This window comes from Pipistrellus kuhlii, unplaced genomic scaffold (assembly GCF_014108245.1).
Source record: "Pipistrellus kuhlii isolate mPipKuh1 unplaced genomic scaffold, mPipKuh1.p scaffold_m20_p_21, whole genome shotgun sequence".
In the NCBI taxonomy this organism is placed as follows: Eukaryota; Metazoa; Chordata; class Mammalia; order Chiroptera; family Vespertilionidae; genus Pipistrellus; species Pipistrellus kuhlii.
The window spans coordinates 254465-278464 of record NW_023425520.1 but is presented as its reverse complement, the minus strand read 5'-3'; the positions used below and the strand labels follow the sequence as shown (position 1 = coordinate 278464).

General features: G+C 58.1%; 1 protein-coding gene across 1 annotated transcript in view; it reads right to left on the bottom strand.

Moving 5' to 3' along the window:
• Window positions 1-24000, bottom strand: part of FCHO1 (FCH and mu domain containing endocytic adaptor 1) — a 31346-nt gene that overhangs the window by 5456 nt on the left and 1890 nt on the right. The window contains exons 2-20 of the mRNA XM_045585806.1: window positions 19847-19891; window positions 19554-19643; window positions 18537-18611; window positions 14217-14308; window positions 12706-12780; window positions 11493-11634; window positions 9370-9522; window positions 9046-9150; window positions 6064-6162; window positions 5874-5970; window positions 4896-4940; window positions 4707-4785; window positions 3991-4015; window positions 3829-3886; window positions 3189-3367; window positions 2765-2789; window positions 1961-2012; window positions 1315-1406; window positions 702-977 (exon numbers count right to left, since the gene is read on the bottom strand). Of these exons, the coding sequence (XP_045441762.1) occupies window positions 702-977; window positions 1315-1406; window positions 1961-2012; window positions 2765-2789; window positions 3189-3367; window positions 3829-3886; window positions 3991-4015; window positions 4707-4785; window positions 4896-4940; window positions 5874-5970; window positions 6064-6162; window positions 9046-9150; window positions 9370-9522; window positions 11493-11634; window positions 12706-12780; window positions 14217-14308; window positions 18537-18563 (1621 nt within the window). The 5' untranslated portion in view covers window positions 18564-18611; window positions 19554-19643; window positions 19847-19891. The remainder of the gene's footprint in view (window positions 1-701; window positions 978-1314; window positions 1407-1960; window positions 2013-2764; window positions 2790-3188; window positions 3368-3828; window positions 3887-3990; window positions 4016-4706; window positions 4786-4895; window positions 4941-5873; window positions 5971-6063; window positions 6163-9045; window positions 9151-9369; window positions 9523-11492; window positions 11635-12705; window positions 12781-14216; window positions 14309-18536; window positions 18612-19553; window positions 19644-19846; window positions 19892-24000) is intronic.

The window sequence follows — 24000 nt, the reverse complement described above, 5'->3', positions numbered from 1 at the left end:
CTTCCACAGTGCGGCTCTGACAACTCAGCCCGTCTGCACTCACTCCCCAGGCCCTCCCTTGGCGCGGCTGCCATCAGGGTCTTTCTTTGACCGTGGCCTCTGCCTGGCACCCCGTTACCACTGCTGGGGACCTCACCTGGTCACAGCCGTTTCTCTAAACGCCAAGGGGACCCCACTCTCCGCGTGTGACCTGCCAGCACCCACTCCAGCCTGCTCTCCTCCTCCCGCCCCCAGCCCCGCCTCCGCTCAGCCTCCGCCCCCGGCCCCGCCTCCGCTCAGCCTCGGACCCTCCCGTTCCTCTCCTGCCCGGGCGCCTCCCCGTGCCTGGGCCCATCTCCTTGCTGACATCTTCCCTCTCCCCGCCTCCCTGCCATCACTCTGTTCTGGCCACACCAGCCTCCCCACTGGGCCTCAAGGGGCCTAGCCCGCTCCCACCCCTATAACCCTCTGCTGGGAACCCCTTCCCCTCATCCCTATGGCTACACCTCGCCTCCATCATGTCACAGCTCAGCTGTCCCTCCTCAGAGAGGCCCCTGCCCCTGGGAGCCCTCACCGGCCACCTCCTGCCTCGTTAACCCATCTCGTTGCTGCCCTTGCCAGGGTGAGGTCTCCGCCACCTCCCCCTCAGCTCTGCCCCAGCACAGATGGCAGGTGCTCCCTCCTCCCACAGCTGCCATCACGGCTCCCGCTGCGGGACTCACCGCCTCCAGCCACGGCCTCCAGCCCCCAGGGGCCCGGGGACGCCGCCAGGGGCAGCGGCGAGTCGGAGGGCAGCAGGGTCAGTGCTCCCCGGGACTCGGGCGGCTGCGGCCGGCAGGCGGGCGGGCTCTGCGGGGTGCCCGGGCGGAGGACCCAGGAATCGGGGAAGGGGCCGGGTGCTGCGTGGGACGGCGAGTCCAGGCCGGAGTCTTCCACGTTCTCCGGAGACGAGGAGGAGAACGGCGAGGGGCTGGAGGTGAAGCCGAGACTGCTGGAGCCTGGGGAGACACGGGGCGACCAGCTCCAGGCCCTGCCCACGCCCAGGTGCCCCCACCCCACCCAGGCCATGCCGAGGGTCACTTCCCTCTCCACTGACGCCTCACCCCCCTCCCACAGGCACCCACCTCCCCCAAGAGGCTTCCCTTCTCTCTGCTCTCCCTGCCATGCTGTGGGCCCGCCCCCTCACACTGGCCCCGCCCCCAGGACTTCCCCTTGGCCCACAAAGGACCCCAGCACCCGCCCTCCTGCCCAGCGAGCCACCACGCTTGCAATGGCTCCAGCCACCCACCCGCTGGCCCATCCACGCTCCCGGGAGGGAGCCCTCACCCCCGTTACCTGTAAAATCTTCGTGGTCAAAGGCTGACTCCAGGGGCGGCCCGAAGAGGTTCTTGGGACCCGGCTCCTCGGAGTGCAGCTTCTCTGTGCAGCTGGGGACCGAGCGGGCAAGAGGGGCTGCTCTGCTGTTCCCGCACCTCCGCTCACCCCAGGGCCTTTGCACGTGCTGCTCAGTGTGGCCTCCATCCTCCCGGGCCTCCCCGGGGCCACTCCCGCTTCTCCTCAGGGCTCCGCTCAAGGCGGTCCTCCCTGCAGCCCCAGAGGCCCTCCCCTGCCAGCCCGGCTGAAGCCGCTGGCTTTGGTTTCGTCAGAACACGCGGAAGCGGTGGCTGCGCTCTAACTTGTTCATTATTCCTGAAACCGGGGCCGCCAGGGTGTGACGCTGAGAAGGAGGGCCTGTCTCGCTCCGATATCCTCAGAACCCAGACTGGGCATGAGTACACAGTAGGCGCTCAACACATGTTTACCCACTGAGTCACCGAGTGGTCTCTCAAAAAACAGCACAGCCTCAACGCCCTGCCCGAGTGAGAGAAGGGGCCACAGAGACACAGGGAGGAAGCCGGGGGGAGGGGGGGATGGAGAGACACGATGGGGTGGCCCCACCCGCCCACTGTGCCGATGTGATGCCCCACCCCGTGGGACGCACCTGCTGGCCCTCGGGGCCGATCGGGGCCTCTGCGGCTTCCCAGCAGCATCCCCTGCAAGAGAGGGGCCTCTCCCTCTGAGCCTGCCTGCCCCCTGCCTGCAGCGCCCTCCTCCGCAGCCGGGGCACCAAAGCTCAGAGGGGCGTGGACCTGAGCCATGCCGTCTCAGGTTCTGGCTCCTTTCCCAGAAACCCCTTTTGGGTCTCAGCTAATCCTCACAATGACCCCATCTGGCAGGAGGGGAGACTGAGTGCCAGAGCGGGTAAGCAGCCTGCCCGAGTGACCGGGCAGAGCGCGATGCGAACCCACCCAACACTTCAGGCCTAGTCTGCGCTCCGGGCTCTCCCTGTCTCCCCGCCCCCCCCAAACCAAAGGCCCCTGAACACCGGCCGGCGTGGCTCAGAGGTCTTTGGTCTGATTCCTGGTCAGGGCACATGCCCGGCTTACAGGCTCCATCCCCCGTACGGGGCATGCAGGAGGCAGCCGATCAATGATTCCCTGTCATCGCTGATGCTTCTCTCTCTCCCCCCCTCTAAACAATCAATGAAAAAAACAAACTTAAAGAAGAACAGAAACCGGTTTGGCTCAGTGGACAGAGCGTCGGTCTGCAGACTGAAAGGTCCCGGGTTTGATTCCGGTCAGGGGCATGTACCTTGGTTGCGGGCACATCCCCTGTATGAGGTGTGCAGGAGGCAGCTGGTCGATGTTTCTCTCTCATTGATGTTTCTAGCTCTCTATCCCTCTCTCCTCCTCTCTGTAATAAATCAATACAATATATTTTTAAAAAGAGAGAGCGGGCGACTCACGTGAGGAATGGCGTTTCATGGTGCCCTGTGGACAGAGGGGTGGTGTCAGGCCGGGAGCCCCTGCCGGCCCCCAGGCCCCGCCCCGAGCACCGCTCCCACCAGGAGCACCTCCCCCACCTGGAGCACCGCTCCCGCCCGGAGCACCTCCCCCACCGGAGCACCGCTCCCGCCCGGAGCACCTCTCCCACCCGGAGCACCTCCCCCACCGGAGCACCGCTCCCGCCAGGAGCACCTCCCCCGCCAGGAGCACTGCTCCCGCCCGGAGCACCTCTCCCAGGAGCACCTCTCCTGGGAGCACCTCCCCCGCCCGGAGCACCGCTCCCCCGCCCGGAGCACCTCTCCCACCCGGAGCACCTCCCCCGCCAGGAGCACCTTCCCCGCCCGGAGCACCTCCCCCGCCCGGAGCGCCTCTCCCGGGCCTCACCCCCGGGCCGGGCGGGAGGATGAGGCTGCCGGCCGTGGCCCTGAGCTGCGCGGCGGCGGCCTCGGTGCTGCAGGCGGGGGCCCGGGCCGCGGCGGGCTTGATGTGCACATAGAACTTGCGGGGCTCCTCGTCGTCGAAGTCCGAGTCGCTGGAGGAGAAGCGGGCGGGCTCCGCTGTGCGTGGCCTCGGTCAAGGAGCCAAGCAGATCCAGGGCAGGGCGTCCACCCGGTCAGCCCTCAACTGACCACAGCCCTTCCCACTCACGCCCTGCAGCACCCCCTCACCCTCCACCCTGGCCCTGACACCACACTCCACCTCCTGCCCTGACCCCGTCCCAGCCTTGGCACAGCGTGACCTGCCCTAACTAGTGAAATCCTAGTCTATTCAACTGTTAAGCCCAACACCGGTACCCCCTCTTCCAGGAAGCCCTCTCGGATTCTCCTCTATTGTCACCCAGCCCCTCCTGTCTCCCTCTTGACCACCCCCGAGCCCACAGGGCAGGTGTCTTTGCTGGGTCCTCCCTAGAGGATCCCCCACAGGGCATGCACCAAGAAGGCTGCTCAGGGCAGCGAAGTCACTGTGGGCGGAGCTTTCCCATTGCTATGCCCACAGCTGCCCCCAGAGGGCGCCAGGAGGATATTGTTCTGGGTCACATCAGGCCGGACAGTGAAACCTTCTTCATCCACTTCTGCACATGCCTGGAAGACAGGCGGCGAGTCAGACACTTCCCTTCTAAACTCTCGACTTTCTCCCTGCCTCCCTTCGCGCCCCCCGCCCCGCCCTAAAAACACCAATGACTCACCCGTGGGTCAGGCTCCAGAGAATCTCTGCGGGTAAGAAAAGAGACATTGGTATCAGCCCCCGCCTCCCCCATCTGCCCTGCCCTTGGCCCCCAGCACTGGAAAAGGCAGCCGAGGGGGGTGGGCCCAGATTGCTATAACACCCTGAGCTGGTCCTGCAGGTGTGGGAATCGCCTGGGGGTGGCAAAGCGAGGGGTGTCCTCCGACAGCTGGAAGGGGAGGAACCCTGGAGCTAGGGCTTGCTGGACACATGGAGCGCGGGGGCTGGTCTTGGAAAAGAAAGGATCCTGGCCGGCCGGGCAGGGCAGACCAGGGCTCGTCAGGGGAGCCACGGCCCAGAGAAGGGAGGAGTGGGTGCCCGTGTGGGCAGGCGACTCCCAGCTCACCTTGGCAGAGGAGGAACGGCTGGGAGAGGCCAGGTGAGGAAACAGCAGGACTAACCTAGACGGAGGGGGGAATCCTGGGCCTCCGAGCAGGGCTCATCCTGGGAGTGTCTGGGCAGGCAGCCCTGGTCCAGCCTTGGCAGAAGGAAGCCTTCTGGACCGGGCAGACCAGGTGACACTGAGCCAGCCTGGCCAGAGGTACTCGGTGCCTGGCCTGGGGTCGGAACGCTCCTGGGCTGCCCCAAGCAGGGGCTTCTGGGACAGCCTGGCGGGAGGAGGTGTCTGGGCCGGGGGTGGGGGTGGGGGTGGGAGTGGGGGTGGGGGTGCTTCCTCACACAGCTGCAGGCGGCTCCCGCTCCCGCCGGCTCAGTCCCGGGAGGCGAAAGGCCTTGGCTCCCCGCAGGCGTTTCATGGCTGAGGACGGAGAGGGGTGCCGCTGAGCCCCGGGGTGCCCCCTTCCCGTCCAGCTCTGCCCCCCTTTTCCCTGCGGTCCAGCCTGGGCGTCCAGGCCCAGACGTACTTGCCTTCCTGCAGGGCGGCTGCGCTGTACGCCTCGAAGTCCAGAGGCCCTGAGACAGAAGGGAGGGAGGCCCTCAGCAGGGAGGGAGCCCGGGCCTGGGGAGGGGAGCCGGACACCCCCGGCCGCATGCGAACCGGCCCCGGAGCCGGTCCCGGTGGGACGGCCGAGGGCTCTGCTCCCCCCGTGGGACGGGCTGGCGGGGGGCGGGGGGTGACGCCTGAGTCGTTTCTGCTCTCAGCTTTTCTGGGTGGGACGTGGGAGGGTCAGGGATGGAACGCAAGTCCATGCCATGGGCTGGGCGGCCAGTGCCAGGCAGAGGAGCTGGGATGCCCCTAAGGGAGATGGGGAGCCAGGGAGGGTGTGTGAGCAGGAGCAGGCCAGTGAAGGGCCAGAGTGAGGGCCTCCACCAGGAGGGGTGGGCTGAGCTGGGGAGCTCGAGGGAGAAAGGACGGTCCTTAGTGCTCGACTAGACTCAGGGACAGACTGTGCACCAGCCTGATTGAATTCTCCCGTGTGCCTGGCTTATCCTTCACCTGCCACACTGAGCATTCACACACCATCGGCTGGGGGTCAGTATCACCCTCACTTTACAGATGAGGAAACTGAGGCTTAGAGACTCCAAGGCCCATATCCAGGTTCTCACAGCCAGCAGGAAAGAAAAGACTCGAACCCAGGCCCGACCCCACACTCGTGCTCTCCATTCCCCCGGCCCTGCCTCCGGGCGGCTTCAGATTGGACTTTTGCTCACAAAGGCTCTGTTGGGGTCAAGTTTGAACATGGGGGGTCTGGCCTTCATGGCCCCTCGGGTACCTGGCTGTGTTAGATCGACACATGAGATCAGGCCCCAAGCCTCGCCGTCTGTGGGCTGCGGAGTGAGACCTGTCACCAGCCCGTTTTTCTGACGAGGAAACGGAGAGCCAGGGACGCCTCCCGCCACCTGAACCCCGTTCTTTCCCTGCAGCGGCCCCCCGGCCCCGCTCACCGGGCTTCTCCCGGCCTGTGCCCTTGCTCTCCGCGAACTTCCTCAGCAGCATCTCCACGCTGATGTTCTCGATGTTTTGCTTAAACTCCTCGTGCACCTGGGTGGAGTGGGCGGGGTGTGTGACGGGGCAAGGCCAGGGACCTCTCGTTGGGCACCTCCCCCTCCTCCCTGCCCCCGGGGCCCCGCTCACCTGCCCGATCTGCACGTGCGTGTCCTCCACCGAGTGGGCGTAGGCGCCCAGCAGGGCCTTCATGTGCCGCAGGTGGGTCTCCTCCAGGGTTTGGAAGTGCTGAGGGCAGGGCGGGGACGGGGCGGGGGGGGGGGGGCACCAGGATTGCCGTGAGGCTCAGCCTGGTCAGCCAGGTGTTTCAACCCCCCGGGCTCAGGGACTGGTTTGGGGCAGAGCCAGGGAGCGCCTGCCCTAGGTCTTTGGCTGGAACTACAGGAAAAGGGCATTTTCACATCCTGAGTCAACAAATTGGTGCGATGCACGTGGAAGCTGCTGGGGGCACCTTTGCTGGACACACACACACACACACACACACACACCACACTTACAGTACACACACAACACACACACCAACACACACATATCCACATACAACACACACATACACACACACACACACCAACACACACATCCACCCACAACACACACACACACACACACGCACACCACACTTACAGTACACACACAACACACACACCAACACACACATATCCACATACAACACACACATACACACACACACACACCAACACACACATCCACCCACAACACACACACACACACACACACACGCACACCACACTTACAGTACACACACAACACACACACCAACACACACATATCCACACACAACACACACACATACACACACATACACACCAACACACACATCCACCCACAACACACACACACACACACCACACTTACAGTACACACACAACACACACACACATCCACCCACAACACACACACACACAACACACACATATACACATACATCTACACACCACACACATACACACACATACACACACATATCACACACACCAACACACACAACACACATATACACATACATCTACACACCACACACATACACACACATACACACACATATCACACACACCAACACACACAACACACATATACACATACATCTACACACCACACACATACACACACACACACATCACACACACACACCAACACACACACAACACACACATATACACATACATCTGCACACCACACACATACACACACATACACATCACACACACAACACACACACACACACACACAACACACACACACACACACACACACGGGCGTGTTTGCTTGAGAATGAAGCCCCAGAGAGAAAAACAGGCTTGAAAAGGGCAGAGGCACGACTTCCTGCCAGCACCCTTGGAGCACTGGGTCCAGCCGAGCCTGGAGCCCTCCCTCCAGCTTTCCCTCCTGTGAGCCGACAAACTTCCTTTGTCAGATCGAATGCAGGTCTCTATCCTTTGTAATTCTCTGTCACTTGCAAAATCGAGGGGGGGGCGGGAATCTGATTCCTAATCCTGAGATTCCAATCTGCTTCTCATGCATTTGGGTGGACAGAGACCCAGAGAGGTGCAGTAGCTTGTAAACAGTGATGTATCTGGTGAGAAATGGAGGCTGGACTAGAACCGGGGCCTTTCAGACACTATGAAATGTCAGGAGACTTTTAGAGTCTAAATCACATGTGTCAAACACAAGGCCCGCGGGCCAAATCCGTCCCGCCAGGCCTTGCAATGTGGCCCGCACCGCGCTGTCATCACTGCACTCCGCTGCGTTTCCATCACAATGACAGTTTATGACTGTTCAGTAAACCATTCGGCCCGCGATTTAGGCTGGATTTTAGATTTTGGCCCCTTCTCTGATTGAGTTCGACACCCCTAGTCTAAATCCTGCCCTATCTTGTTTAAAAACAACAACAACAACAACAACACACACATACACACACACACACACACTTATCCTATATAATAAAAGGGTAATATGCAAATTGACCCTAACTGAGGAATGACCGGGTGCTATGCAGCGCGCTGACCACCAGAGGGCAGACCCTCAATGAGGAGCGGCTCCTGGTGGTCAGTGAGCTCCCACCGGGGAGCTCTGCTCAGCCACAGGCCAGGCTGGCGCGAGGGCAGCGGCGGTGGAGGGAGCCGCCCCGCCCCCTCGGCAGCGCTAAGGATGTCCCACTGCAGCTTAGGCCCGCCGTTCACGCCCCTCTGCCGGCTGCACGCACTCTATCCCTGAGATTACCATTTGCCTCCCATCTGTGAGGACAATGGACCAGCCGGACATCTGGCCCACCTCCCTTCGTGTGAGGGTTATAAACATGGCCTCCAGGCAGGTGGCACCTGGCTAGTGAGCCGGCAGGGACAGGTCGCATCATGACCACCCAGGTGGTGGGGACGCAGGGCCAGGCCTAAGCCGTCGGGTGGACATCGCCCGGGGCGTCCTGGACTGCCAGAGGGCACAGGCCAGGTTGAGGGAGCCCTCCAGGGTGTGAATTTTCATGCACCGGGCCTCTAGTCAACAATAATATAAACAAAGATGACACCTCATCGAGTGGTTTCTATGCACCTGGTACTGCTCTGGAAACTGCACATATAGCGACTCATTTAATCTTCACAACAGCTCTATGAGGCCGGTACTATTCCTGTTCCTGTTTTACAGGCAGGGAAACCAAGGCACAAAAATGATTTGGGCCCAAGCCGGTTTGGCTCAGCGGATAGACCATCAGCCCTTGCACGGAAGGGTCCTGGGTTCTTGTCAAGGGCACCTCCTTCGGTTGCAGACTCGATCCCCGGCCCTTGTCGGGGCACACATAGGGGCAACCATCGACGTGTAGCTTTCATATCTATGTCTCTCTCTCTCTCTCTGCCCCTCCCCTCCGCTCTCCCTAAAAATCGATGAAAAACATCCTCGGGTGAGGATTCACAAATAGAATAAAAAGTGTTTGACTTTTGAAATGATACTAACGTCAGCAACGATAATAACAGCTAACTGGCTGCAGAATTTGATGGCCTCTCCCTGTACCCGGGCTCCTGGGAGATGAGGGTGCGGGAGGTTCTGGTCCGAGGCCCAGGGCGGGGGTGGGTCTCTGAGGTACAGACCTCCGGTTCTTACCAGAGCCGAGTCCAGCATCTTCTGCTCGAAGTCCGCGCGGGCCGAGTTGTACTTCTCCACGGAGCGACGCAGGCTCTCGGCCGCCTTCTTGGTCTTGGTCTCCGCCTGGGAGGCCCAGAGCAGGGACGGGGCTGGGTGAGGTCCCTCAGGGAGCCTGCCCACCGCTCCCCCTGCAGGTAGACTTCTCGGGGTGCCCGGGGTCTGGTGAGCACCCCCAGGTTCAGTAACTACAGCTCTGTGACGTGTTCTCGCTCCCCCCCCCCCCCCCCCCCGGCCTGGGCAGACGCCTGGCCCCGCGGACGGGCGTGGGCCGGTGTGGCTCACCTTGTCCATCTCCTTCTGGCTGGTGCTCTCCCGCCGCAGCCGCTCCTGGTCCATGCACCGGCTCAGGTAGTGCTCCCGGGCCTTGGGCAGGAGCTGGCTGACGCCTGCGAGGACCTGCACAGCGTCCAGCGTGCCCCCTGCTTCCTCTTTCAGCTGCGAGGGAGGGGAAGGGGGAGCATGGGTGCCACCCGACACCCGTGGGTGCAGGACCCGAGCAGACCTCAGCTGTAGCCCGTGAAGCTCCCAGCTTCCCAAACATGGTGGGGTTCTCTGAGTATTATTTTAATATAAAAAATTTTAACGTTTAGAATAGGTAATATTTACACATCATTCAAAAAGTTTTTAAGGGGTGAGCTCCCTAAAATCTCCTATACCCTGCCCTGGCTGAATAGCTCAGTTGGTGATACAGCAAGGTTGTGGGTTTGACCACACAATATATAAATCAGTGGAAAACAAAACGATCTTGATCTCTCTCTTTCTCTCCTCCTCCTCCTCCTCCTCCTCCTCCTCCTCCTCCTCCTCCTCCTCTTCCTCCTCCTCTTCCTCCTCCTTCTTCTTCTTCTTCTTCTTCTTCTTCTTCTTCTTCTTCTTCTTCTTCTTCTTCTTCTTCTTCTCCCTCTCTCCTTTCTACTCTGTCACTAAAAAAATCAATAATATCCTGACTCGTGTGGCTCAGTGGTTGAGCATTGACCTATGAACCAGGAGGTCAGGGTTCAATTCCGGGTCAGGGACACACCCGGGTTACAGGCTCCATCCCCAATGTGGGGCCTCCAGGAGGCAGCGGGAGAGATCTATAATTCTCTCTCATCACTGATGCTCCTGTCTCAAACTCCCTCTTCCTTCCTCTCTGAAATCAATCAAATAAAATATATATTTTAAAAAAATAAAAATCAACAATAAAACAAAAGACCTTCCATTTCCTGATGGCCAGCCTCCCAGGCCTCTGCCAGGGGTTCCCCATTATTGAGACCATAGATCTCTAGAATTCATCAGCACGTGGACAGGTAAGTATGCTTGTTTCCACCCATTTTTAAAAAAAAATATATATATATATTATTGATTTTTTACAGAGTGAAAGGAAGAGGGGTAGAGAGCTAGAAACATCAATGAGAGAGTCATTGATCAGCTGCCTCCTGTACAACCTCCACTGGGGATGAGCCCGCAACCAATGTACATGCCCTTGACCAGAATCGAACCCAGGATTTTTCAGTCCACAGACCGACGCTCTATCCACTGAGCCAAACTGGTTTCGGCTCCACCCATTTTTTAATGACAGATTGCAGCAGTCTGTGTGCTGTGTATCCCACTGATGGTTCCACATCATAGTCCATTCCCAAATGTCCCACACCAGCCCATAGGGAACTTCCTTGTCCCCATTTGTAAGAAATTGTGGTAAAATACACATAACGTAAAATTTACTGTATTAACCATTTATAAGTACACAGCATTGAGTACCACTGCCACCTCCCCTTTTAACAGAGTTAAAGACGCAGATGTGGGCCAGTCAATGCCAAGCACCTAGGGATTATCAGATGCTACTATTTTGGGATCCTGAGAGTCTAAGGCTTGACGCTTCCAAGATTCTAGGTTTGAAAGCGTCTAGACACGTCGGATAATAACCTCTGTGGGTTCTGGCCGCCTGGATGAGAGGTTAGCAATCTCTCTGAGTGAAGGGACAGGCAGTTCAGGGGTTTGTCTGTCATGGACTCTCAGCTCAGAAAAAGTCACAGACTGTTGTACACACGCGGGCCTGGGTGTGTTCTGGCACTGACACTCAGTGTCATTTCATGTTCAAGTTTCAAAGTATTCTTCCTCTCCGGCTCCCACCACCACCTTTTAAAGATGTGATAACCGTTCTGAGCTGGTGGGCGGGACAGAACCAGGGGCGGCTGGACCGGGCCCCCAGGCTGCAGAGCGCAGACTCTGCTCGAGGATTTTGAGTCTGAAATGTCTGACCGTTCCCTGGCCTGCAGGGTTCTGGGTTCGAAATTTCAGAATTACCAGAATCCTCCGAGGCACACTTGGAGGCTGGAGGCTTGTAGACCTCAGAAGGCCTGGGCTCCTTTCAGCCGTGCCCCTCCCTGCCCAGCCCAATCCCCCGGGCAGTGCCCCCGGGCACACACCTTCTTGTGCATCTTGAGCTGCTCCTCGCTGTAGCGGAGCACGTCCTTGATGAGGTCCTGCAGCTTCCGGGTCAGCTCCAGGTGGCAGAGCGCCAGCTTGTCCGAGGAGACGCGGAACACTTCCCAGAGAGGGGCAAAGGTCCTGGGACGGCAGGACCGGTCACACCAGGGCCCGGCAAGCCCTGCACCCCTGGGCCCCTCAGACCTCCTGTGTGCCAGGCCCTGCTAAGCATCAACACATACTGACTCATTTAATCCCCACTGCAACCCTATAAGGCAGGCTCGTGACAGATGGGGAAACTGAGGCATGGGAGGCTCAGCGAATGACCATCAGAGCTGGAATTGAAATTCAGGTCCGGAGGCCCAGAGTCCTCACTCGAGGCCCCGCCCGATATCCAAAGGCAGCTAAGACCCAACCGGCCCCAACCAAGTTCACGGGGCCTCCCTACCTCACAGAACCCCGCCGCCTCCCCTCCCCCCCAACCCAGCTCCCCCTGCCTTCCCTCCCTCCGCCGCCATGTCTGCCCCTGGCAGAACTTTTGCCCCACAGCAGCCACAGGGAACTTTGCAAACCACCTCGCATCCTTGTTTAAAAGCCACCTGTGTGTCTAACCCGCCATCTCCTCCCCCGCCCCCCCAGGCCCTGCAGCACACCCGCCTCCTTGCTCCTCCTCAGACAGACAGTGTGGCTGCATCAGCGCCTCCACCCTGGCCGAGTGCCAGCCGGGGTCTCTGTCCCCCCCACCCTCCCAGGGCTGACTCCTCCCCGTGACTAAGGTCTCAGCTCACAGAACCGGAGGCCACCCCGGAGGAGGTGCCCAACCTCTCCCACGATTATGTCACGGCCTCCCCAGCCCTCTCAGCGCCGGGGAAGGACCTGCTCGTGTCTGTAGCTAACGTGTGACTCATCACACATCCTGGATGTGCCTGGCATGAATTTAGCCTGAAGGTAACTGAGGGTTTTATCCATCTCGGTGGCCGAGGGGTGGCTAGAGCCTGGAACAGCGCCTGGCACACAGAAGGTGCACAGCAAGTATGTGTTAAATGAGTGAATGAGATACTGAATGAATGGATGGCACTCCTTCCTCTGTCTATCGGTGGGGGAGGACTCCCTGTCCCACACAGCACACCTGTGAGAAGATGTGCACCCAAGGGGAGGCTCCCCCAGGACCCCACAACCTTGGGGACCCCTCCCCCGCCACGGCCCACTCACCCCACGGGGGTCCCGTTGCTGGCCAGCTTGGAAAGTTTCGCCATGGCTTTTGAGTAAGTCTCCTCGATCGTGGCCCTGGATGGGAGGACAGGAAAAGGCTGGGGGAGGTTCTGGGCACTTCCGGGAGATACCCCGCCCCCCTGAGACTCCGTTTTCCCACCCCAAACATCGGAGCGGTGGCTCTCAGTGAGGACAGAACCAGGAAATTCATGGGAGAGGTTTTTTTCCTTAAATAATACATTTTACAACAATAGTAGTAGTAGCAGTAGCAACAGTAGGTCAAAAATCTTTGAGCACTTACTGCAAATGCTTTATAATATAAATGAGAAAAACCATTAAAGTTTAGATTGTTTTTCTCATTTAACTGCAGCAGGCAAACTCAAATCTCTTCCTTTCCTTTGGACAGACACCTCATCTCCACGCTCATTTTCATCTGGACGAATAGAGCCTTCACTTTGTTTGGGGCAGCAACGAGCCCAGTTAAAACCAATTGCCTGCTGAATCCGGTTTTGCTCAGTGGATAGAGCGTCAGCCTGCGGACTGAAAGGTCCCAGGTTCGATTCCGGTCAAGGACATGTTGCGGGCACATCCCCAGTGTGGTGTGCAGGAGGCAGCTGATCGATGATTCTCTCTCATCGATGTTTCTAACTCTCTATTCCTCTCTCTTCCTCTCTGTAAAAAAATGAATAAAATATATATTTAAAAAAACAAAACAAAACAAAGAACAATTGCCCACGGGGGCATCTTCTTGGAGAGGCACCCTCGGAGCACCACACGGGGGAAGACCCACAAAAGAAGGAGTAGCCTCTGAACTGCATGGCAAGTGCCACTTGCCAGCCATAAAGAGAAATACTCAGTTCTCATCCTTTGAACTCTCTCCCGGACGTCACAGGCCCTCACTACTGAGGGACCAGGGAGCTGCTTTGCAATCTGATTTTACTGTGTTTTCTGGGATAGGAACAGCTGAACACTTACATGCTGAAGTGTGGACTATTTTATCACACGCGTTTTCTTTTATCATGCTTAGGGCACAAGATTGGGTTTTCAAATTCCCCTTGAGGTAGGTCAGTGGTCGGCAAACTCATTAGTCAACAGAGCCAAATATCAACAGTACAACCATTGAAATTTCTTTTGAGAGCCGAAAACCGACGCCTGGGAAGTTTCAATCGCGCTGAACGTGCACGCCTGCACGTGGTATTCTGTGGAAGAGCCACACACAAGGGGCCACCGTGCATGTGGCTCGAGAGCCACAGTTTGCTGACCACTGAGGTAGGTCATATGTCTTCAGGAGGCGTGAGAGACCTGGGGAAGGATGTTTACTGGAGATCGTGGGGCTGAGGGCGTTGAGAAGACTAGTCTCGAGGGTCTTCCAGCACATGTGGACCCTGGAGCCCACGGGGTCTGGACCTGAGGGGGCGGGGAGGGGCGGGGCTGTGAGACCGGATGGTAGGCGAGGCTGGGCTGACGTGGGGCACTGCCGTGTAGCAGGGGGGTGGGCGTGGGAAGCTCACCTCTCCCGGATGAATTCCGCCAGCTCCTTGGTGGAGATGGGCCCCTGCTTCATGCTGTGGTACAGAACCTCGAAGCCGTGGTTCTTCTCGCCCTGCAAGAGAACGGAAGTGGAGACTGAGGAAAGGATGCAGAAAAAAGTCAGTGCTGTCCAGCCACTGGGGCTTCAACAGAGAACCCAACCCGCAGAAGCCCATCCCCTTGGCTCCAGGGATTGGTTCATCCCCCTAACGCGCCCCGCCCCCCCCCCCCCCCCCCCCACGCATTGGTGCATGGGCCTTAAATTGGCCTAAACAGAGAGAAGCTGGGGACTTGTGTCCTATAGTTGAAAAAGATACATTCACTAGTTGTCTCTCTCTATTTCTACTAGAGGCCTGGTGCACAGAATTCGTGCACTGGAGGGGGGCGTCCCTCAGTTTGGCCTGCGCCCTCTTGTGGTCCATGAACCCTCCTGGGATGTCTGCCTGCCAGGGTAGGCCTTCCCCACTCCCAGGGAGCAGGCCTAACCCGGCAGGGCACTGGGGTTTGTTAAATAAGTGAACAAATGAGCAACATGAAAGCAAACCATCCAATGCCCCGAATTAGCAGAACCTAGAGCTATTCCTCAGTCACCGGGTGCTGGTGGGAACAGAGCGCCCCCCCCCCCCCAGGTGCCTGCGTTGAACAAAACCCCTTTCACCCAAGTCCTGGGGTCACCACAACGGGGATGGCCAGGGCTGGGCTGGGCGGCCCGGAAAATCACTGTCCCTCTGCAGGGAACCCGCAGTAAGATGGGGGCAGGGAGTCATCACCTCTCATTGAGGACGATAAACACCAAGACGACAGGGTCCCCAGCACCCAAGAAGCCCCAGGTTTTGCTAATTGGAGGCATTCGTTCATGCTTGATTTAATTTTGCTCATGTTTCTTCTTTAAAAAATATATATATATATATATATATATATATATATATATATATATATATATTTTTTTTTTTTTTATTGATTTTTTACAGAGAGGAAGAGAGATGGATAGAGTTAGAAACATCGATGAGAAAGAATCATCCATCAGCTGCCTCCTGCACAACCCCTACTGGGGATGTGCCTACAACCAAGGTACATGCCCTAGACCGGAATCGAACCTGGTACCTTTCAGTCCGCAGGCTGACGCTCTGTCCACTGAGCCAAACCAGTTCCAGCTTGCTCATGTTTTTTTTTCTTCTTTTTTTTTTTTCCCCCAAACACATTTTTATTTAAAAGGGCAACTTCTACCACTATTCTTAATTTAAAAAAAATAAAATATATTTTTTTGATTTTTTTTTTACAGAGAAGAAGAGAGGGGGATAGAGAGCTAGAAACATCGATGAGAGAGAAAAACATCTACCATCTGCCTCTTGCACACCCCCTACCGGGGATGTGCCCGCATCCAAGGTACATGCCCTTGAGCGGAATCGAACCCGGGACCTTTCAGTCCGCAGGCCGACGCTCTATCCACTGAGCCAAATCGGTTTCAGCATTTTACCACTATTTTAAGTGGACAACCAGGACCCCATGCCATCAGGAAGGGAACGGGGGAGAGAATAAGGCAGCAGCTATGTTTTTATGCACATGTAGGTGCATCGTGTCTGAACATGGAGCCGTTCGTAAACATGGGAGGTCAGCGGGGTCCAAGGGAACTGGAGACACGTTAGCACCAAATGGGCCTTTTTATCCCGATGGAGAGAGGAGACTCCTGGAGGGACCCGCTGCCAACGCCGATCCCCAAGCAACCCCTTTGGTGGCATTTGCCCCTCCCTCCTCCTCCAGTTTGTGGGGTTCACCTTCCTCGTTACCTGGACCCCTGAAGGCCAGAAGCCACCATCCGAGGATCCCTCTTGGGCACAAATGGAGACACTAAAGCCAAGCCTGGGGCAGAACCAGGACAGGCTCGAGCCCAAATCTCAGTCGCTGCTCATTCTAGACTCAGTGGGGGCCCCCTGTGACCCCCTAGCTGCTGTGTCCAAAGCCCGTGGCCTGGACCTGCCTTTCCAGACTCACCTCTCAGCTCGCTCTCAGCCTCGCCCTCAGCTCCACCGCCCGCGACCAGCCTACATATCTTCCTTCCCACCCAATACTTCCCCCTCTCCAGGGTCCCTGCCAGACCTCCCACCTTCCAGAACCTTCTCAGACCCCCCTCAAACTCTCGCTTCCCTGGGGTTCATGGTGGATCCCTCCAGCTCCCCAGGAATCCGTTTCTTCTCCTTCCACATCTATGGTTATCCTTTCAAGGTTCAAGAGTCCAATCCTCCTTTTAGGCACTGACCCACGTTGGGCCAGTGACTTCCCCTCCCTGGGCCTCAGTTTCCTCATCTGACAAATGGGGACAATGACAGCACCTACCCGCGAGAGCTTCGGTGACCTGAGGCTGGTCTGGAGCTGACACAGGGCTCCCTGCACGGGAGGGGTGCTCAGCAAACAGCCCAGACAGCCCCCCCAGCACTGGCCAGGGGATCCTCGGGTGAGGCTGCACCAGGCACCGCTGGCCAGGCCAGCATCTGGGGCTGACGCGGAGCCAACTGCTGGCCCCTTTCCCAGGCCTGGCAAAGCCCCCAGCAGTGTCCGCCTCCCTCGGGCTGGGCTGGCAGCCGAGGGTCCGAGGAGGGGCTGTCTCAGAGGGTATTCCTAACACAGCTTACTCGTGTCCCTCTCCTGCTCACACTCCCTCCATGGCTCCCGAGTGCTCTCTAGGCCTCCAGTCCTGCTCTGGCCCAGTAGGGCTAGAGCAGCCCTGTCTGGATCCATCTCCCCCTGGACTGGCACCTCCTTCAGGCCAGCCAGGGCCCCAGTGTCATCCAGCAAAGAGCCCCCAACACAAACAATTAAATTAAACAAAACAGACATCTCAGAAGCATGTCCTGCGCCCCAGGGAAGGGGGGGATTTTATCCCCCTTCCTAAGTTTGGGAAACTGAAGCTTCGAGAGGCCAAGTCACCTCTCCAAGAACTCCCAGCCGCGCCCAGTTCCAATCTCAGACCCGAAGTCTCATTCCCTGTGCACTGGACTGTCTTCTGGTGTCTGGGGAGGGGACGGAGGTGGCTTCTATTTTCTCTTTGCTGATCTGGATGCTCTCCAGTGAGCCTGTGTGCCTCGTGCAATTAAAAATAAATTTTAAATAAATGTAGGTGCCGTTGTCAGGATTCCAAAGCGTGGGCAGCATGACTGATCCTCAACCGGGCAATACCCTGACACAGAGTCTCAGAGAGAGAGGCAGCCTCTGGGGGGGTCACACAGCTATTCTATTCAGAGGCAAATCTGGAGCCTGACCTTTGGGAAGGGGCATAGGTCAGGTCCCCACAGGTGGCCAGGGGGTGTGGCCCCTTTAAGAAAGCAAGGCCAGTAAGAAGAGCCCCAACCCAGGAGGGAGAAAGGAAGGGAGCAGGGCCAGTTGCTAGGGGCAACCAGTTGCCTAGCAACAGACTTCCTCTCTGCTGGCTCAGGGCTAGCAACTGGGGAAGGGGCTTTGGGCCCTGGTCCTTCCTAGACTCTCCTGTTCATGCATCCTCTGTGGCTCCCCACTAGCCTGGCCCTGCAGGAGGAGCCCCGTGCCCTCTCCTCACCAGCCAGTGTCACACCTCTGGGCTCCTGTCCAGGCTGTTCCCGTGCCTGGAGTGCCTGGACAATCTCAGCCTTCACACAGCAACCATGGCTCTGTGTCCTGGCTCCTCCTCTGGCTGCCTCCGAGGTACGCTAGGGCTGGGAGAGTCAGGCTCACTCCCTACCCTCCAGGCTGGGGGCTCCTTGGGGTCAGAGCTGGGGTGGAGTCTCTTGGGGGAAGCATTGCCCCGAATTGGCTGGGTGTGCAGTGTTGGTGGCTGGGATGGAGAGTGTGAACGAATGAATAAATGAAAACAAGCCCATCTCAGGTGGCCCCCTTGGGGCACAGTCCCTGGCTTGGAGGGCAAACGAGTGAGGCGGCCCCTAGGGGTCAAGCCATGAACTGCCCTCCCCCCAACTCCCAGTTCTCCAGGATGGGAAAGAGGGAAATCCTCTCGCTGGAATAATGCTGGATCCTGGGAGTTCTGCTGGCCCTGGGTTTGAGCCCTGACCCTGCACTTTCTCACTGGGCACCCTCAGGTGAAAGAGCCCTACTCTGAGCCCCAGTTTGTTGTTCACGCTGCGCTGGTCCAAGGTCACAAGGCCCATCTGGGCTGGGGTGTAGACGGAAGCCCAGCCTGCCTGTCCCTTTAACTTCCATTCCTTACAGACCCTCCACTTGCCCACATTCTGCCCACAAGCTGCCAGGTCCCCCCCACCCCCATAAAAGCCCTTTTTGGAGCACCCACCAAACCAAGAGTGGGTCTTACTTACCCAGAAATGCTCCCCAAAATACGACATCCTGGTGCCTTCTGTGGAGACCCCTGCAGACTCCTGCCTAGTGCCTGTCTGAGGAGAGAGGCAAGTGTGAGGTGCAACGTCATGGCTGTCTTGGGCCCAAGGAGGGGACTGTTTGCCCTCTCTGCGGACGAGAGAGAGAGAGAGAGAGAGAGAGAGAGAGAGAGAGAGAGAGAGAGAGAGAAGACAGCGGAGGCACCCAAAGCTGGGAGCGTGCAGGGCTCCTGAGATGACTCAGTCCTGGGCCAAGGAGCCCCAGTCTGGAGGACAAAGTGGATGCAGATGCCCCACGTTCTGTGGGGTTAGACAGAGGGCTAGGGGCTAGGAGAGCCTAGACTAAAGGAAGGGGCAAGGTAACTGGGGTTCTTGAGCACAAATAGGAGTTCACTGCTGAGAAGGTTATTGGATGAGCCCTAGACTGGGGAGAAAAGTTCTTGGCCATTTTACTTATTTTTTATTTTTATTTATGTATTATTTTTTAAAGTATATTTTATTGATCTTTTTTTTTTTTTTTTTTTTTTTTTTTTTTTTTTTTTTTTTTTTTTTTTACAGAGAGGAAGGGAGAGTGATATAGAGCTAGAAACATCGATGAGAGAGAACCATCGACCAGCTGCCTCCTGCACACCCTCCACCGGGGATGTGCCTGCAACCAAGGTACATGGCCTTGCCCGGAATCGAACCTGGGAACTTTCAGACCGCAGACCAATGCTCTCTCCACTGAGCCAAACCGGTTTCGGCTTATTTTTTATTTTTAAATAGATTTTAGAGAGAAAGAGAAATCTCGATCAGAGGAACACCATTGATCAGCTGCCTCCTGCATGCACCCCTACCGGAGATGGAGTCCACAACCTGGACCTGTGGCCTGACTTGGAATTGAACCAGTGAACTCTTGGTTCCTGGGTCTATGCTCAACCACTGGGCCACACTGGCTGGGCTTTTGGTCACTGTATAGATGGGAAAGCGGGGCCCCATCCCTGAGGGGAAACCACTTGCCCAGGTCGCACACTCAGGAACGGACGGCAGGTTTGCACTCTGAGCCAGCTGAGTCCGGGCCCGAGTACTCCAATCCACCCCCGGCAGCTCCTGGCGGAAAAGGGTTTGGTGAGAAAGGGACACGGGGGCTGCGACTAGCCACATGGGTGTGTGGGCCCCTTGGGGGCCTCCTGTACCCCCTCCACAACAGTCCCCCCGTCATGCACGCTCCTGGATCGGGGAGCTCGCCCCTCACCCAGGTGCTACTGGTGCCTCCATGGGTCCTCACCCTGCCCCCGGGGGCTGGTGTTCACCTGGTATCTGAGTCACTGTCCGGCTCTGTGCCTCAGTTTCCCCATCTGCAGAACAAGAGAGAATGCCTAGATGGAGTCCTGCTGGGGTGGGGGCAGGACTCCCCGAAGAGGGAGTGGTGGGTCAGGCCACCTGGCGACGGAGGGACACTGGGTGTCCTTGGCATGTTCTCGAGGCCGGGCTTGTCACTGGAGCCGCGGGCCCCATTCATCATTCATGACTCCGAAGGCAGCTCGGCGGCAGCTGGAGGCCGGGACGCACCGTGGCAGCGGGCAGGGCTGGCGGCCGCGCTCAGACCCCCAGGCCTCACCAGGAAGGGACCGAGTGAGGACCTCAGGCAGGGCTGCCCATGGCTGACCCCCCGCTTACCTAATCTGGGAAGTGAGTCTAACTAGATCCATTCTAATCCAGCCCCAGTCCCTGCCTTCACCCAGCGCCCACCGTGTGCCCACAGGGCCAGGACGACACCAGGATCGGGGAGGTGATTCAGCCCTGGGCCGGCACCCTGAGGAGCCCCCGGGGCTAGGGGACCAGACCTGGATACAGACACCCTGGTCCTGCAGGGCCCGGGCTGGGCCAAAGGGAGGAACCAGAACTGGGAAAGCCTGCACTGAACGAGGGAGGCATGGCTGTCGGGTTTTCTAAAACATATGTATTTTTATTTATTTCAGAGAGGAAGGGAGAGGGAGAGAGAGAGAGAAACGATGATGAGCGAGCATCGTTCGTTGACTGCCTCCTGCGCCCCTTCCTGGGGACCAAGCCGGCCACCAGGGCAGAGGCCCTTGACCAGAATCCAACTATGACCTCCTGATTTATAGGTCAATGCGCAACCACTGAGTCACATCAGCCGGGCACGTGCTGGGTTTTAAAGCATGAATAGGAGTCTGGGCACACCCACCCACACACACACACCCACACCCACACACACACGTTGATTCAACAAATATTCCCAGCATTCACCCTGGTGGTGCTGGGGCTCGTGAGAAACTTCCGCGGCCAGTGCAGCCCCTGAGGAGCCCAGCCTGCCACACGAGCCTGACATCCCCAAAAGGAAACGCCTTGTCTCATTTCTTCGTTTCCGGCCATGAGCCAGACTCTGAGCATCTCTGAATCCCTTAGAGCTAGGCTGACCGGCATAGGAACCACTAGCTCGCGCGGCAGCTTTTTATTTTTTGTTTTTAATCCTTACCAGAGGGTGTGTTTTTCATTGATTCTAGAGAGAGAGAGGAATGGAGAGGGGAGAGAGCGAAACACCGATGTGAGAGAGAAACATCGACCCGTTGCCTCCCGTGCATTATGTGCCCTGACCGGGAATCAAACTTACGACCCTTTGGTCTAACCCCGTGGTCGGCAGACTGCGGCTCGAGAGCCCCAGGTGGCCCTTTGGCCCCTTGAGTGTGGCTCTTCCACAAAAGACCACAGCCTGGGCGAGTCTATTTTGAAGAAGTGGCATTAGAAGAAGTTTAAGTTTTAAAAATTTGGCTCTCAAAAGAAATCGTTGTGCTGTTGGTATTTGGCTCTGTTGACTAGAGTTTGCCGACCACTGCCTTAAGCAACTGAGCCATACCTGCCAGGGCTGTAGCCACTTACTTTTACTTTCGTTGTTGTTGTTGTTGTTGTTGTTAATCCTTACCCGAGGAATTGGTTGCCTCTAGCAGGTGCCCCAATGGGGGCTGGGACAGAACCTACAACCCAGGTCTATGCTCTTGACCAGGATCAAACCCAAGGCCCTTGGGTGTGCAGGCCTCCGCTCTAACCACTGAGCACACTGGCCAGGGCTGGTCACTTAACTTTACACTAAGTAACATTTAGATGAATCCCCTCATCTGTGCCAGCCTTGCTTCCCGGGCTCAGCTGGCAGCTGCCATGCAGGACGGCACGGACAGAGACTCCGGTGAGTGCCGTGTCAGAGGATCCCGGGAGCCACCAGGCCCACGTTCCACCGAAACCAAACATCGCGATCCTGTCTCCACAGCCCGGACCAGATTCCTCCCCCGCCGCCCCTGGGCAACGATGCCCGTGTGCGTGGGCGCGGTGCTCAGCTCCTCACAGGGTCCCGGTCACTGAACCGTCACAGCCACACCAGGGAGCAGCCCCAACGGGACAGCCGAGGACACGGACGCCCAGAGCGGTCACTGTCCCCGGCCCGCGGCCTGGCTGCCGACGGACTCCGCTCAGAGCCGTCCTGGTGGCTCCGGGCCTCCACGGCCGCTCCACGGCCTGGCGACCCGCCACACGGCTCAGCACGGCCATAGGAGGCAGCCCGCGGGCTTGGCCAGGCCCAGGAAGTGACACCTGCTGTTTCTGGAACCCAGGGGCAGGGGGTGCGCTTCCTGCTCCCGAGGGGGGCAGAGCGGGGCCATGGGGCCCCCCCAGCAGGGCCCCAACTCACCAAACGGCGCAGTAAGCGGGGCTGGGCTCCGTCCGGCGGGGCAGGCACAGACACACGCAGCCCCTGCCACTTCCGCCAGCCGAGGCCGCGGTGTGGGCGACAGGAAGCACACCCGCCCCGCCACCGCCCAACGGCCGCCTCACCCTCCCCTCCCGGCGCGGCACCCTGGGACCTCTGCGCTGGAGCAGGCCACAGCCGGGTACACTGAGGCCCCGGGACCCGCAGCCCTACCACCCACCAAATCGTCGTCTCGACAACCGTGAAATAATGGAACCCACAAACCGAGTGCCAACCCTGGGCTCAGCACGCCGAAGCTCGCCATCCCGAGGGGGCCAAGGATGCCCGCTCGTAGGCGGAGAAACTGAGGCTCAGAGCGGGGGGGCCATGTCCAAACAAACGTGCACAGCTAATGGATGGCTGTGCTGAGTGAGACTCCGCCCAGGGTCTCATCAGGACGTTCACTGGCTTGAGGCTATTTTGCCTTCCAGGGCCCCATGCTCCATTCAGAAAACAACTTAGCCCAGTCAGCGTGGCTCCGTGGGTGAGCATCCACCTAGGAACCAGGCGATCATGGTTCGATTCCCGGTCAGGGCACACACAGGAGGCGGCCGATCAATGATGATCACTCATCATTGATGTTTCTATCTCTCTCTCCCTTTCCCTTCCTCTCTGAAATTAAAAAAAAAAAAAAAAAAAAAAAAAAAAAAATTTAAGCAAGAAAATAATGTATACTATAGTTTACAGCTACACTGGCATAAAGACAAATATATTAATATCATGTATTTCAACGTTTTCTTTGATTCCACAACTCATCTTTCCCCCTTCTGAGTTTTAAAAAATATATATATTTTATTGTTTTTTTACAGAGAGGAAGGGAGACAGATAGAGAGCCAGAAAGATCGATGAAGGAGAATGATCGACCAGCTGCCTCCTGCACCCTCCCCACCAGGGATGGGCACCCACCAATGTATATGCCCTTGACCGGAATCGAACCCGGGACCCTTCAGTCTGCAGCCCGATGCTCTATCCACTGAGCAAAACCGGTCTTGGCTCCCTTCTGATTTTAAGAGAAGTTAAAACATCTTCAGGGATCCCTAAAAGAATTACACCAGAGACACGGTGGTCACTGCACCGGATGGCGTAGCCGGACCTGCTGCGACCCCGGTCTCCCGGCCTCTGTAAGGCCCGTGCGGAGCCCAGAGACAGACAGGGACTCACCCAAGGTCAAACAGCGGGCTGTCAGCTGACCAGGATGCCCCCCATCACCTGGCTGCCAGAAGCCGGGAGCAGAGTCCTCCCTGGGGACGTCTGACAGGAGCCCTGGCACCTCCTGGAGCTGAACCTGCCTCCCCAGCACCAGCTCCCCCAAACCCGAGGCTCTGCGCCTGCCAGGGTGAGCCCAGCCCCGGCCAGGAGCCCGGTCAGCAAAGAAGGTCAGACGCCGGCTCCTGGCCTCCGGCGGGGCGACCTTGGGACGCCCCTGACCGCGCTGGGTTCCCCGGGCTTTGTGACACAGGATGTGGCATTTCGCTCCTCCTCCATTCGTCTGCGCACAGGAGGGCGGGCCAGGCGAGGGGCTTTCTCTCCTTTTCGGTGTCCAGCCTCTCGGCCACGCTATGTCGGTGGCCAGCTGTCCCGGGCTCCCCCCCTGCAGGCTCAGCACCAGAGTGGCCATGAACACGCTCCGGCTTGATGCCCACAATCGCACTCAGAGACAGTGTCTCACCTGGGCCATCACCCAGCGTGGGGAAACTGAGGCACGGG